Raw genomic sequence first — 16,328 nt, 5'->3', positions numbered from 1 at the left:
TGAGCGATGTCTCAAAGGCAGCATCTATCATTAAGTAGCCCCATCACTCAGGCCATGCCTTGTTCTCATTGCTACCATCAGGAAGGAGGTACAGAAGCATGAAGGTACACCCTCAACAGATCAGGAACAGCTTCTTTTCATCTGCCATCTGATTCTGAATGGACATTGAATCCCTGAATACTACTTCATTACTTTATTTCTATTCTTGTACTACTTATTTAATTTAACTAAATGCAGGCGAAGGTCTGCGTTTCTAATCATGTACTACAACTTTACCCTGGAGGTGGGAAAGGAAGCAGTGAAAAGCCCTATATTGCTCCTACATCTAGATGTGAAAACTTCACAGAGTCGTGTGTGGGGAATGAAGAGGGACTGTGTTGTCACAAAAAAAAAGAAATCCCTTCTGAAAGATGCTGAAAGGGCATGATAATCTGCATTTGGTAGTGAAAGCTTCCTCAAGTTGACAGTAATTGTTGAATGCTTAGGCTGGTAGGCAGAAGGCAAGGACAAAGTTGTTTTGGTTCTGTTCTGAGGAAGACGGGGTGAAAGCAGAGGTGTGGAAATAGATGAGATGTGCTCAAGGACACTATCCATTATGGTAGAGGAGAAACCACTATTATGAAAGAAAGAAGTTTTAGAGGCACCTGCATAGAAAGTTTCACTTTTGGAGCAAATTGATAGAGACAGAATGGAATGGAGTCCTTTCTAGAGGCGGGAGAGGGGGAAGAAGCATATTCAAGATAGCTCTGGCTATGAGTTTGTTGGAGGTTTAATATGGAACTAGATTTCAGAAATGCAAGGGAAGTATCAATGGACCAGGTGGAGCTGAGGCATGAGTGCTGAAGTACAAGTCCTGCACAAAATTGTGGAAGTTGCACTATGTACAGTAAAAGATTGGAGGAATACGCTTGATTAGAACTAAAACAAAGACTTCACTCATCCCACAAAAAGACAGACATATACAATCCTGTGAGATCTTCAAAGAAAAACCTGTCAGCTTTCACAGAATCTGACAAGGATATGACACCAATATTAGGAGAATTTCTACTGGTAAAATTCTTGAGAAAAGCACAAATGGACTCTCAACTTTGATGCCTCAAATCAAAGAGAAAAAAGTCTGCAGTTTCAAGTAATCCTATCTAACCTTATAAACAATTGTTGTGAAAAAGAGCAAGAACTGGACTCCTCCTCAATTGTTTTGCAAATTTCAGGATGACAAAATCCATCTTACTGTTGACCAAGGGATAATTTGTTATCACAGTACTATGGCCAAAGATGTAAATGGATAAATTCAGTATCAAGACAAACAACAGATTTTCCTATTGTTCCAAACTAAGTGACTTCAGAGATAGAGTTCAAGATAAACTAGTATTTGATCCCTTTAAAGCAGTACTCTAAAAATACTTTCCCCTCTTCCACAGAACTCCATGGGCTTGACCTCCTAGTTCTCTAAAGAACTGCAAAGCTCAAATAGCTGACACATGTACTTAAAGGGAAGCTGCAAATTCAATCACCAGGTTATGAATTTTACCCACATTTTTAATTTGTCAAATTTGGGAATATCTAATAAGATCAAGCTCGCCGTCCCTATTAATTACTCTCATAAAAGGCAACACTTTCTTCTACTAATTTTGTGCTGTTTTACAGGACAGGGAATTCAGAGCTGCAGGACCTAGATCTAAGTTCACACAATCAGAGGAACTTGCAGCACCAGGGTAGCCTTTCAACCCATCTAGCAGAGGCTGCAGGTAAACAACAACCTGAATGGTATATGCAATTTAGATAGAACTGTTCACCCTTACTTTTCCAAGTGAAGGAAGTCACAGGTTTAGAAGACTAAATTTAAAGAATAATTGGAAACTGTTACAGTAGGTTCTGTGGACTAAATTTTGCAGTCTGTGTTTCACGAAATAGGTGGATATGTAATCTAGAGGACAGGATGGGCAAGATGCCAATCAAGCAAACTAGTCCAGACACAAGGCAATATATTTATTCTTTTACATACCTGATTTGTGACTTCTGCTTCAAATTACAACATACAGAGTAAGGAAAATCACTACTTGCTATAAGTTCTAACTTGACCATTGAACTGGAGGTTGAGGTCCATAGAAATCAAGAGCACATCTGTGCTACTACTGTCCAAAACCTATGAACAATAAGAATAATAACTTGCCACCTTGCCCAAATTAGATTTCTACATGATTATCCTAACTAATGAAGTTACCACCACTCTTGCTTACACTACTGTACAACATAAAAGGAAACTAAAAGAAACTTCCTGTTTAGCATTTGGATACATTTTCATGCTTGAGTTTTGATGAAACCATCACAATATTCAAGTATTGGAAAGAAACAACTCCTGCCTAGCTGCTAACGCAGCCTGCAACTTTAGCTTAGGTCAGCTCTGTTGATTACCGTAGATTCCGGACTACAGAGCGCACCTGATTAAAAGCCGCTGGCTCTAATTTTAGAAAGAAAATCAATTTTTTTACTTGTACAGGCCGCACCGGATTTTAGGCCGCACCTGATTTTAGGCCGCACCGGATTTTTGGCCGCAGGTGTCCCACGTTGTAATATGAGATATTTACACAGAAAGATATTACACGTGAGGATTTTTTAACTTTTAATTAAATCCATATGGTAACATAAACAAATACATATTGCAAATGCTTTTTTTCGAACCGTGCCTGTAACGTGGCTACTTTTAAATATACGTTGCGTATACTTTTTTACTGAACAACATTCCAATATCTCCTAACGACTGGTAAAAAATATATATACTGCAGCCTACCAGGAAAAGTTATTGATCGCCTTTAACTTAAAAGCAGCGTTCGCTCAGATCCAATGCCGCTCGCGTAATGCCGCTCGCCCCCCTCCTTCCCGTTTATCGCAAACTGGTATATTTCCCACAAGACGCAGCGAAACCGGGTGTGACGTCATAGCATCCCGCGATGTAGTACAGAAAACAAATATAGTTAAAACACTTCTAACTTTAACTAGAAAATGAATTACTAAGCAAAAATATTATAAACTAAATAACTGCCATAAAGGCAGCACAATGCTTTTCTTCGAGTGTTTTCCATGTTGATGAGGGTGAGTACAAATGACTGATTTACAATAATTTAATTGTGAAAGTGCGCTTGATTTATCGTACAATTTCATTGGACCTCTGAACTACTCATCAATTTTATTGGTCTACTGTTACGAGGCAAAATGTTTTTGGCGGCATGAAAAAAATCATGCATTAGCCGCACCGTATTAAAGGCCGCAGTGTTCAAAGCTGTTCAAAATGTGGGAAAAAAGTAGCGGCTTATAATCCGACATCTACGGTACTTGTGAGGAACAACTCAAATACACTTTCCAACCATTCCTCAGGAGAAGCAGCAATCCAACAGTAAACATCCACCACAAATTGCACCCAGTAGGCTTAGTCCAGTAACTATAACTGCAGACTGTGTTTGGGCCTCAGCTATCAATAAGATCAATAACTAGGATATGGGACACTAGCCTGTGTGAGATATTGAACAATGATCAGATACAAAGAGGACTCAAGTCGACTTACATAAATGGAATGAATAAGCAAAAGAAACTTCAATGGATAACTCTGAAGTCATGCACTTTGGATGGAAAAACAACAAGGTAGATACGGTGGATTCTGGTTAATTGGGACACATTGGGACATTTTGGCCCAATTCAAGCAGCTGCCTCAATTAGCTGATATTTCATGGAAATAGTTAAGTATATAAAAAAGACAAACTACCATTTAATGGAGTAGCAAATTACGTTTTTAAATGAAACACAGAAGAAATTACAACACTATCAATACCATGACATACTCTAAAACTATGTATTACTTCCTAATTGATGACTGTAAATGAACCTTGTGCGGATAGTGGGCACTTGATGTCTGCACTGATTTTGTTCCTTTACAGTCAAAGGGAGCATTGTGTCTCAAATAAGTGAAGGGAATCCCAGCTATCTTCTCAATTAGTTTTTGTTCTTCAAGGGATATCCCAATTAAGTGGCTGCTCCAATTAACCAGGATACAGATTTGGAAAAACTGGCATTTTGGAAAGAAATAAAAAGAAAGATTTGTTTGGTTTCAGTGTGGTGCATAGTCTATCATTCCCAGGGTTGCGTGCTCAGTCCACTGCTGTTCACTCTGCTGACCCACGACTGTGCTGCAACACACAGCTCGAACCATATCATCAAGTTCGCCGATAGCACAACTGTGGTGGGTCTCATCAGCAAGAACGACGAGTCAGCTTACAGAGAGGAGGTGCAGCAGCTAACGGACTGGTGTAGAGCCAACAACCTGTCTCTGAATGTGAACAAAAGAGATGGTTGTTGACTTCAGGAGGGCACGGAGTGACCACTCCCTGCTGAACATCGACGGCTCCTCGGTAGAGATCGTAAAGAGCACCAAATTTCTTGGTGTTCACCTGACGGAGAATCTCACCTGGTCCTTCAACACCAGCTCCATAGCAAAGAAAGCCCAGCAGCATCTCTACTTTTTGCGAAGGCTGAGAAAAGTCCATCTCTCACCCCCCATCCTCATCACATTCTACAGGGGTTGTATTGAGAGCATCCTGAGGAACTGCATCACTGCCTGGTTCGGAAATTGCACCATCTCCGATCACAAGACCCTGCAGCGGATAGTGAGGCCAGCTGAGAAGATCATCAGGGTCTTTCTTCCTGCCATCACGGACATTTACACTACACGCTGCATCCGCAAAGGAAACAGCATTATGAAGGACCCCATGCACCCCTCATACAATCTCTTCTCCCTCCTGCCGTCTGGGAAAAGGCTCCGAAGCATTCGGGCTCTCACGACCAGACCATGTAACAGTTTCTTCCCCCAAGCTATCAGATTCCTCAATACCCGAAGCCTGGACTGACACCTTGCCCTACTGTCCTGTTTATTATTTATTGTAATGCCTGCACTGTTTTTGTGCACTTTATGCAGTCCAGTGTAGGTCTGTAGTCTAATGCAGCTTTCTCTGTGTTTTTTTAAATTACGTAGTTCAGTCTAGCTTTTTTGTACTGTGTCACGTAACACCATGGTCCTGAAAAACATTGTCTCATTTTTAAGATGTACTGTACCAGCAGTTATGGTCGAAATGACAATAAAAGTTGACTTGACTTAATGCAAGTACAGTAACATTACTTTCTTTTAAAAACAGCTATACAGGTGTTGGTGAGTACACACTTGGACTATTGTGTGCAGTTTTCATCTTGCCCTCATACTAATTCTGCTGAGGGCAAGATCTGTGGTATTCAAGGCCAGTGATCCAGAAGTATACTAAAAAGTCCAGCTATGACGGGCGGATGGTCATTTTAAGAGTGAGTAAACAATCCCATTTGAAGTTAAGGACAGAATTGGATGCACATCGGATCTGGCAGGGTTTCCAGGCATACCAACGAAGTGAAACTTAACACCATGAACGGCTGTGATGCTTCCCTCCCAGATGAGCTCAATGCCTTCAATGCATGCTTTGAAACAGAGAATAAAAGTACACCTGTGCTAATCCCTTCAGTATCTAGTGACCCTGTGATCTGTCCTACAGGATAATGTCAGAACTTCTTTCAACTTAAAATCTCTGGGTGTATCCTGAACTTTTACTCAGCCATCATTGAAAGCAACACTTTTTGATTTCCCACAGCCTCCTCTCTCTCCGCCCCCCCCAACCCCCCACCACTCAACGGAGATCACTGGCTGTCAGTAACCAACGTTAGAAGACATTGCCAGAGTGAAGAGCTGAAAAACTTTCTGCTGACTCCGCCAACCCTAGCAGTCACCAATTCACCAAATTGCCATCAGGACTACACATCATCTCCAAAGCTTCTTTCCTGTAGCTATTTAGCTACTGAAAAAAAACTCACTCAGGTGTAATACCCTAACTATCCCTACACTACATCCTTGCCTTTCCTGCTCTCTGTTGATAATTATTTAATCTGCTCATATCCTTACATTTGATTATTGATATTTTGCACATGACCATACTGCTAATTGTTGATTGCTGAAGGCTGTTTGCACTATTGTCTTGTAGATTGTTGTTGGCATTGTGTTATTTGTTATGGTATTCTCCTGTTTTATTGAATCACCTTCAATCGTGGTATGTGTCACATACTGGCAATAAAGTGATTCTGATTCTGAAGAAAATGAACCCACACGAGGCGTAAAATGCCCCAGTGGTGTAATTAGAAGGGCACTAAAAACCTGTGCTAACCAACTGGCGGGAGTAGTCAAGGACATAATTACTCTCACTGCTGCAATCAGAGGTTCCCAACTGCTTCAAAAGAGTGACAATCATAGTACTGCCTGATAGCAGGCAGACCTGCCTCTATGACTATTGCCCGATCGCACTCACATCTACTACAATGAAGTACTTTGAGAGGTTGGTCATGACCAGAATCAACTCCTATCTAAACAAGGATCTGGACCTGCTGCGATTTGCCTATCATCACAATAGGTCTGCAGCAGATGCAATCTTACCGGCTCCCACTTTACCCTTCAGTCACCTGGACAATAGCATTATCGGGCTGCTGCTTGATAACAGCTCAGCATTCCACACAGTCATACCCTCAGTTCCAATTAACAAGCTCCAGATGCTGTCAAAACAACAACCTGGCACTCAATGTCTGCAAGACTGAGTAATTTATAGTAGACTTCAGGAAGGAGCACACACCACTCCTCGTTGAGAGATCAGCAGTGGAAAGAGTGAGCAGTTTCATGTTCCTGGGTGTCAACATCTGAGGATCTATCCTAGGCCCAACATATTGATGCAATTACAAAGAAGGCAGGACAACAGCCATATTTCATTAGGAGTTTGAAGAGACTTGGCACATCACCGAAGGTGTACCATGGACAGCATTCTAGCTGGTTGCATCATCATCTGATATGGAGGGGCACAGGGTCGGAAAAAGCTGCAGAAAGTTGTCAATTCAGCCAGTTGCATCATTAACCTCCATAGCATTGAGGACATGTTCAAAATCAAAAAGCACTACAGAAAGCATGCTATCCAGATGTACCACAACATGATATGCCAACAGCAGTGCCTGCTACCACAAGAAACAATAGACAATAGGTGCAGAAGTAGACCATTCGGCCCTTCAAGCCAGTACCCGCCATTTTGAGATCATGGCTGATCAACTACTATCAATACCCGGTTCCTGCCTTGTCCCCATATCCCTTGATTCCCCTATCCATAAGATACCTATCTAGCTCCTTCTTGAAAGCATCCAGAGAATTGGCCTCCACTACCTTCCGAGGCAGTGCATTCCAGACCCCCACAACTCTCTGGGAGAAGAAGTTTTTCCTTAACTCTGTCCTAAATGATCTACCCCTTATTCTTAAATCATGCCCTCTGGTACTGGACTCTCCCAGCATCTGGAACATATTTCCTGCCTCTATCTTGTCCAATCTCTTAATAATCTTATATGTTTCAATCAGATCCCCTCTCAATCTCCTTAATTCCAGCGTGTACAAGCCCAGTCTCTCTAACCTCTCTGCGTAAGACAGTCCAGACATCCCAGGAATTAACCTCGTGATTCTACGCTGCACTTCCTCTACAGCCAGGATGTCCTTCCTTAACCCTGGAGACCAAAACTGTACACAATACTCCAGGTGTGGTCTCACCAGGGCTCTGTACAAATGCAAGAGGATTTCCTTGCTCTCAACTCAACACATCATGGAGACCAGCCTCCCCTCCACGGACTCTGATTACGCTGGTTGCTTTACTGAGGCAGCAAGAAACATAGACAAAGACCCCAGCCTCAAGAACATTCTCGTTTCTCCCTCCTCCTCCCATCAGACATAAAATACAAAAGGCTGAAAGCATATACCATCAGGCTCAAGTACAGCTTCCATCCCACCGTTGGGAATACTGAACAGTTCCGTAGAACTGTTGACTCTTGACCTCGCAACCTACTTCGTTATGCCTTTGCACTTTATTATTTAACTGCATTGCACTTTCTCTTAAGCTGCAATTCTTCATTCTGCACTATTATTCCTTGTGTGACCTCTATGCACTATTATACTGAACAGGTCTGTATGAATGGTATGCAAGACAACTTTTCCCCACTACACCTCAGCACATGTGAGAATTTAAATCAGTTTAAATTCCAATTCTTGAGCAAATAGCATTAAAAATTGCTTGATGTGAACAGAATAGCAATTGATTCAGCCCTGTTAAATCAGTGATTTACTCTGGATTACACAAAGGACACCTGATATTAAAAGGACTGAAGAAAGCTCACAATGTCATCAGTTTAAAACCTTAACATAAAAGCATATAAACACCTGAGTAAAGTCCACTACCTCCAACAAGTGTAACTCAGAGGATGGAGCGAATAAAACACAATTAGTCCAGAGGAAAAGAATTAAAGGCATTCAAAATACAGTTCATAACATACTTCATATCTGAGGCAACACCTTGTGGAGAAAAGAGTGGTGAAAGAACAAAACACACTCTACAAAAACTATTTAATTTTTAAAAAAGGAACAAAAAAGTAAGTCCAGTTAAAATAAAAATGCAGCAGTGAAAAAGCAGACCACCAACGATATTGGCTGTTATTTGATGACGCTGTTGCATTCATCAATTTAAATATCAAAAACAAACAACCCTGGGCTGCACTGCAGCAGAAGGCCGCAGACGCACAGGAGAACCACCAGGCTGTGTGCTTAGCTCGGTTTTACTCACTTATGAGCAAGAGGCTAAGAACAGCTCCAAAGCCATTTTTAAGTTTACTGACAACATCTCTGTTGTTGGTCAAATCAAAGGAGGTTACTAAACAAGAACAGAAGAGCTGATGACTGACATCAGGAGGAGGAATCCAGGAGGCCTATGAGCCACTCCTCATTAGGGGACCAGAGGTGGACAGGATCAGTCATTTTAACTGCTTCGGTCAGAGGATCTGTCCTGGGCCCAGCGTGCAAGTGCCACTACAAAGAAGCCACATCAACACTTTACTTTCTTGGAAGTTTGAGAAGATTTGGCATACCACCGAAAACTTTGACAAACTTCTATAGATGTGTGGAGGAGAGGACGTTGAGTGGTTGCATCACAGTCTGTTATAGAAACCAATGCCCTTGAATGGAAAAGCCTACAAGAGATGGTGAATTAAGCCCAGACCACCGCAGGTAAAGCCCTCAACACCATTGAGTACATCTACAAGGAATGCTGTCACAGTAAAGCAGCACCCATAAAGGGTCCCTACCACCCAGGTCATGCTCTCTTCTCACTGCCATCAGAAAGTACCGTAGGACTCACAAAACCAGGTTCAGGGACAGTTATTACCCCTCAACCATCAGACTGGACAACTTCACTCACTCACTCCATTACTCAGCTGATTCCACAACCTATGGACTCACTTTCAAGGACACTGCAACTCATGTTCTCAGTATTTGGTATTTTTCCTTCCTGTATTTGCACAATGTGGTCATTTGCACATTGGCTGCTTGTCAATCTGTGCGTGTAGTTTTTCCATGGATTCCACTGCTTCTCTTTGTGTTTGCTTTGAATGCCCACAAGAAAATCAATCTCACAGCATTATATGGTGACATATAGAAAGTTTGATAATAAAACTTTGAATTTTCAACAATGTTCTGTCAAATTTTGTTCTAGCAGGGCATATCAATTCCTTGTTAATTTAAGAATACATTAATAAAAAAAAGGAAAGGCCAAAGACAATGAATGACAGTAAAGAGGGAAACACTGGCTTACACAGGAGATAAAAGACAGATGAAAGGAAACAAAGGAAAAATTTATGAAAATCTCCAAACCTTAAGCTTCCATACTTAAACCGTTTAAGTCAAAAAAAACCTGATAACTTAATTGTTGATGAGAGTTACATTTGAAGTCTTATTAACCTTAGGGCAGTTAGAAGTTTGAAGAGATTTGGCATGTCAACAAATATAGTCAAAAACTTCTATAGATGGGTACTGTGGAGAGCATTCTGACAGGCTGCATCACTGTCTGGTATGGACCGAAAGAAGCTGCAGAGGATTGTAAATCTAGTCAGCTCCATCTTGACACTAGCCTACAAGGTACCCAGGACATCTACAGGGAGTGGTGTTTCAGAAAGGCAGCGTCCATTATTAAGGACCTCCAGCACCCAGGCCATGTCCTTTTCTCACTCTTACCATCAGGTAGGAGGTACAGAAACCTGAAGGCACACACTCAGCTATTCAGGGACAGCTTCTTCCCCTCTGCCATCCGATTCCTAAATGGACATTGAACCCTTGGACACCACCTCACTTTTTTTTGAAAATATACAGCACTTGTTTTTTGCATGTTTTTTAATCTATTTAATATGTATATACTGTAATTGATTTACTATTTATTATTTTTTTTCCTCTCTGCTATAGGTATTGCATTGAACTGCTGCTGCTAAGTTAGCAAATTTCACGTCACATGCCGGTGATAATAAACCTGATTCTGATTAGCAGGCAAACTTGAGCAAGTCCAAAGGAAAAATGCTGATATTATCAAGATCCCTTTAGATGACAATTGTATAACTCACATAACCCACCTTCACGTAAAAAAAAATTTTGAAATACTTGGCAAAGCTGAAGGATAGCCTCAGTAACCAAATCAGTTAATTAAACAAGATTCAACATGAAACATTACATATAATTCCCCATATAAACAGATCAAAAGCAGAGAAAAATCTGCAGTTTACACAATGTACTCTAGTCACTGTTTTGCAATAAGCACAAGTGAAGTCTAACACAACTCAAATACTTGGTTCAAACTACTACAGAATTTTGCTGAGCTTTGTGAAGTATTGAAAATAAATGACCTAGTTGGTCTTGTTTTCAGTGCAAATATTAAAAGGTTAAGCAGAATTTGATGAAAATCTGTTCCAAAATAACAACCCTACCACCCAGCCCCACTTTATATTTCAGGTGCTGGCTGAATCTGCAACTTACTTCACAGCTTTAACAAATGCACAAGCGTACATTGAGAACTACAAAATAAAATAATCGATCAGCTGAAGCTGCCCAAAGGGACCAGGAAAAAAAAATTCAGCTTTAATATCATAAATCAGTCCTGTTCAGGGGTTTGGCTCAAGGGATAAAATGTTCCAGCACTGACTCTGTGGAATAACTGAGCATGAACAAGTCACATAATAGCTGCTATTCATGAGAAACCAAACAGGACAAAATGCCCAATGCTCAGAGATGCTCAACTCTCTAATCACATTAGAGTTTCCAAATCACACTGAACTTCCAAAAATTGTTTGGATGAAATATCGTACAAATCTCTTCTTCCCCCCCCCCCCCCCCCCCCACTCACCTAAGATGCCCTAGTCTTGCCAATTTACAAAACTGCGTTTTCTGCATCTAGTTCAGTAAGTTTACAAATAGATCTGGCAGAAAAGTTAGTGAACACTAAATAAGTACAAGACAGCTATTGAATATCACAGAATTAAAATACCATTATACAGGGATTCAGCCCATCGTCCATCCCAGTTCCTTCAACCCACCAAATCCATATAAACCATTCATTTACACTAATCTTCTTTGAATCCCATTTTTATTAGGGACAATTTAGAGGTAAATTAACCCAACAACTCGCAAACCTTCATGAAGTGGATGGAAACCAGAACGTGCAGGGGAAACCCATGGTGTCACAGGGAGAACTTGCTAACTGCACGCAGATAGCCATCCAAGGTCAGCATTTAACCCATGTCTCAGGCAGAGGGGGAAAATGGGTCTATTAGCTGTACTAAGTATATTGCAGATTGGTGCTTGTAATGTCTCCTCTACACTGGAGGAACTAAACATAGGTTGTGTGACTGGTCTGAGGAGCAGCTGTGCTCAGCTCACAGGAATGACCTGGGTTTCCAGCTGCCTGCCATTTTCATTCACTACCTGATACCCATCCCAATTGTTTTTTGCCTCAGGCCTACTGCACTGTAATGAACAACAACTCATCTTGCAACTATTATCAATTTATCTAACTTCAGATTATATGTTCTTTCTTCCTAAACATATAACAAATACTTCTGCCATTGCTTTTTCTTTTGCAAAAACCAGCAGCAGGTACAGAAAAGATTCACAAGGATGCTGCCTGCACTGAAGGTTTTAGGTTATCGAGAGGCTGGATAAATGTTGAATTTCCCCATGGGGATGAATAAAGTATCTATCTATTGACTCACCATTCAGCAGTCCTTCAGCCCAACATGCCCACTCCAAGCACTCTACCCATATGCCAGTTGCATATCCCTCCATACCCAACTCATTCAAATGCCCATCTACCTCATCCATTTCTCATAGTTTGACTTAAACCTGGCAAGTTCTTCTCTGCCATGCGTACCTAAACCCCAAACTCCTCCACCCACGTACGTGACAGGTTCCAAACCCTAACTGCTTTTCACTTGGAGACTTTCCCCACATCATTTGCCTCCTGAGATGTATGCTAATGGATAAAGTTTTATGCTAATTGCGCAGTCTAAGCATAATCTTGATCAAAGGAAGAGATTCAATCAACCACCCATTACACTCATCAGTCTTGGACACCAAACTGTCACTCAATCTTTTTACCATAAGCAGAGAGAAAACATTTTTTGCTGATCTGCTCAATTCCCTCATTCAGTTAAATCTTCTCTGCACATTCTTTCAAACTTCTAGAATCTCTTCTTAGTTACTCGTCTCTTACAACCAGCTGCTTAAACAAGTACACAGCGTTTAATTTTGTCCTCGCAAAGCATTGGTATAAACAAATCCAGGGGTAGGATTTGGGCATTTACTTAAGAAAGCAATGGAAAAAGGCTGATAATTTCCTCTCATCTGCTTCTGCAACACATGAAAGTATTACCTCACTTAATGTTTAAGTGGCTGAATGGGCAGCTCCTCCCCCCTGATTCATGAAAACCATCATCATGACTATGCCTCAGAACACTCTGGGCCCACATGCGATAATCAATAATCTCATACTTCCAAGACTTGTGCAATACAGGAATATGTTAAAGGAACTATTGCATGTTAACTTCCTTTACACTCTCCTCACTCTTGCAATTTTATAACTGCTCATCTGCTGGGCCTCATACTTAAGAAGCAGAAATAGCAATTGGCTAAAAAAACAATTTCCTCCAGAAGCTTCCATTAACTCCTACAGTCTTCCTTCATAGTGAAGGTATATCTTCTTCAACTGTTGGATCTCTTCTGGAAGGAAAATAGAACTAAAAATAGAAACATAGAAAACCTACTGCATAATACAGGCCCTTTAGCCCACAATGCTGTGCCGAACATGTACTTACTTTAGAAATTACCTAGGGTTACCCATAGCCTTCAATTTTTCTAAGCTTCATGTAGCTATCCATGCACTCACCACTCTCTGCATAAAAAACTTAACTCTGACATCTCCTCTGTACCTACTTCCAAGCACTTTAAAACTGTGTCCTCTCATGCTAGCCATTTCAGCCCTGGGAAACAGCCTCTGACTATCCACACGATCAATGCCTCTCATCATCTTATACACCTCTATCAGGTCACCTCTCATCCTCCATCTCTCCAAGGAGAAAAGGTTAAATTCACTCAACCTATTCTCAAAGGACAAGCTCCCTGATCCAGGCCACATCCTTGTAAATCTCCTCTGCACCCTTTCTATTGTTTCCACATCCTTCCTGTAGTGAGGTGACCAGAACTGAGCACAGTACTCCAAGTGGGGTCTGACCAGGATCCTATACAGCTGTAACAGTTGATGAAGGCCAATGCACCATATGCCTTCTTAACCACAGAGTCAACCTGTGCAGCAGCTTTGAGTGTCCTATGGACTCTGACTCCAAGATCCCTCTGATCCTCCACACTGCCAAGAGTCTTACCATTAATACTATATTCTGCCATCATATTTGACCTACCAAAATGAACCCCCTCACACTTATCTATTAAAAAATTCATGCAACTTTCAAGTGATTTGGAATCAGTCAAGCGGCTAAAACAAAGTCTACACGCTACGCTACCCTTACGGAACTGAATTTTCACCAAAATTCAAGATACACTGTTAGAGGCAGTCATCAACATCAGTCATCCGATATCATTACTATCCGAGCATTAAAAGCTCAACATCCATATGGAAGGATAGTCATTAGGACCGCCTGACAAGCAGATGCCCAATGACACACGAAAATTCACAGATCATATTTTACCTGTTAACTCTCTACCAAAATCAATACATCTTGAAGCAGTCACCTCAGCATTTTCCAGTGAACACCAGTCCACAGTAGTGTTTTGTTTTAACCAATCACTTTTACCGCAATGGGACAAAACAATTGTTATGAATGGCCATTAACTACACATACTGGACTACGTACATTGACTTGGGACTTCGCAGCTTTTTCATACAAATACAAAACTGCCTGAACCTTGTAAACTTGGTGACAATAGATTCATTGTCTGATCAAAAGTCATCGGTTTAGTTGCATTACTTTCGCCCTACAAGCTACCCGACTAAAGCAAAATTTTAAAAAAAACTGTTGGAGGAACTCGTGGGTCGGGGAAAGGGAAAAGATCAGGCAACTTTTTGTAGAGGAAAATGAATGGTCGAGACCCTGCAGTTTCTCTAATTTCCATGCTTCCTGACCAAAGGAGCAATCTCCAGCATTTTTTTAAAATTATAGAATCGAACAAAGCTACCTTCATCGTTTCCTTCTGACATGAAACGGAATGCAGCCGAGCACGAGGGAGGAAGATAAACTCACCATTACTGAGCAATCGGGCGCAGTCCGCCCCAGGTACCTCTGAAGATCTCATCTCACCCTCATCCAAACACTTAGCAGAAACACGGCGGCTTCTCAGCGTCATTGTCGCCCCGCTCGCCACCAGCTTCCTGTCGAAAGTGGGGGGAAAGACACTTAAAATAACCGAAAGCAATGAATTGGAGGCCGGACAACTGAGCTCAACGTTGCAGCTGAAATAAGCTTACACCGAGCCACTTCACATCAAAACTTTTGCTTTCACCGTCAGACAAGTTAGTGAAGGATGTTCCCTAGAGCATTATGTCTAATCCAAAACAAGTAACACGTTAACTAGTAACATCTCGAAAATTTAAACGGGTCAGAGGTCAGTTTTTAAAAGAGGTTCCATGAGTCAGATGGCTCAATAGGGCATTATTTGAGACGGAAATTGGTAAAGAGGGAAGAAAACAGCTACTGGGCCAGGTTCCCGTCGTCGGGCCATTTTCCCTACATACGAGGAGTCTGGTCCATGGATTCAGAAGGTATAACACGTGATCTGGAGCCAGCGTACATTGGGATGGAAGGGAGAGAAGTTAGGAACAGGAAGGGATACAGCACCTGAAACCGGCAACAATTGCCCGGCTCCTCGTTTGGCCCGGTACGAACGCCCGCCACGCACAGAGCCCGTAAGCAAGGAGAGGAGCGGGCGGCCTCGCAAGGTTACTCGGGCTGTTCGCCGTCTGCTGCCGCCGCCGCCGCCGATACTATGTAGCTGTTCCCGGTGTCGGCGCTCCGACAGGACATGACTCACGGCGTCTGTGTGCCGACGCAGAGACGCTCAGAAACGAGATTGCGCGGGGTGGAGATCAATCTGGTGTTTCTCCGTGTCCGCTAGTAACCCCGTCTCAGCACGGGGTTTGCACCTTTGTTTAATCGCGTCCTTCATTGTCTGTCGGGTGCGAACAGCGCGGAGAAGGATACAAAAGAATAACTTAAAAACTGGTATTAATACAAAGTGTCCTATCGGCATAATTATTATATTTGTTCCTAAATAATTTTATATATTTAACAGCGGACACGGTTTCGTGTGGGGAAAATGCCATTAAATCATTCGATCAATCGCATTTTGCCTTTACCCCTGAAAGTTTACTCCATTTTTGTTGTTTGTCTATAAACAACTAGACTTGTTGGGTATATTTTTTTTATTTAGTGATACAGCACGGAGTAGGCCTTTTCACCTCAACAATCCCCGACAACCCCGATTTAAGCCTAACTTAATCATGGGACAATTTACAACGACTATTTAATTAATCTACCCGGTGAGTCTTTGGGAGGAAACCGGAGCACCCAGTGAAACCCCACACGTATAAATGAAGTCGCTGGTTTGAATTCTAATGCCCCGCAGCGGAGCGGCCGGCACAAAGCTACCATAGCGCCCCCTCAATTCTTTCATAATTTTTGGTGGGACGTAGACAGCATTTTTCCCCGAGTTTCACCTCAGAGATTCACAGTATGTGGATATCGCTGCCAAGACCAATAATTACCCTCTGCAGTGTGTTCCATTCGCTTAAAACACGGTGTTAAAAAAATTCCACTTGTGACACTCCCGCTTTAATTTCCTTCAATCACTTAAAATCATGTTCTTT

The 16,328-nt window shown here is 41.8% G+C and overlaps 1 protein-coding gene across 1 annotated transcript in view; it reads right to left on the bottom strand.

The window, feature by feature from the left end:
- soat1 (sterol O-acyltransferase 1) overlaps window positions 1-15,528 on the bottom strand; it is a 57,815-nt gene extending 42,287 nt beyond the window's left edge. The window contains exons 1-2 of the mRNA XM_073063318.1: window positions 15,301-15,528; window positions 14,707-14,834 (exon numbers count right to left, since the gene is read on the bottom strand). Coding sequence (XP_072919419.1) covers window positions 14,707-14,809 — 103 coding nt within the window. The 5' untranslated portion in view covers window positions 14,810-14,834; window positions 15,301-15,528. The remainder of the gene's footprint in view (window positions 1-14,706; window positions 14,835-15,300) is intronic.
- Window positions 15,529-16,328: the final 800 nt, after the last annotated feature.

Source organism: Hemitrygon akajei, chromosome 12 (genome assembly GCF_048418815.1).
Source record: "Hemitrygon akajei chromosome 12, sHemAka1.3, whole genome shotgun sequence".
In the NCBI taxonomy this organism is placed as follows: domain Eukaryota; kingdom Metazoa; phylum Chordata; class Chondrichthyes; order Myliobatiformes; family Dasyatidae; genus Hemitrygon; species Hemitrygon akajei.
The sequence above is the reverse complement of the archived record's forward strand: the minus strand, read 5'-3'. Positions and strand labels throughout refer to the sequence as shown.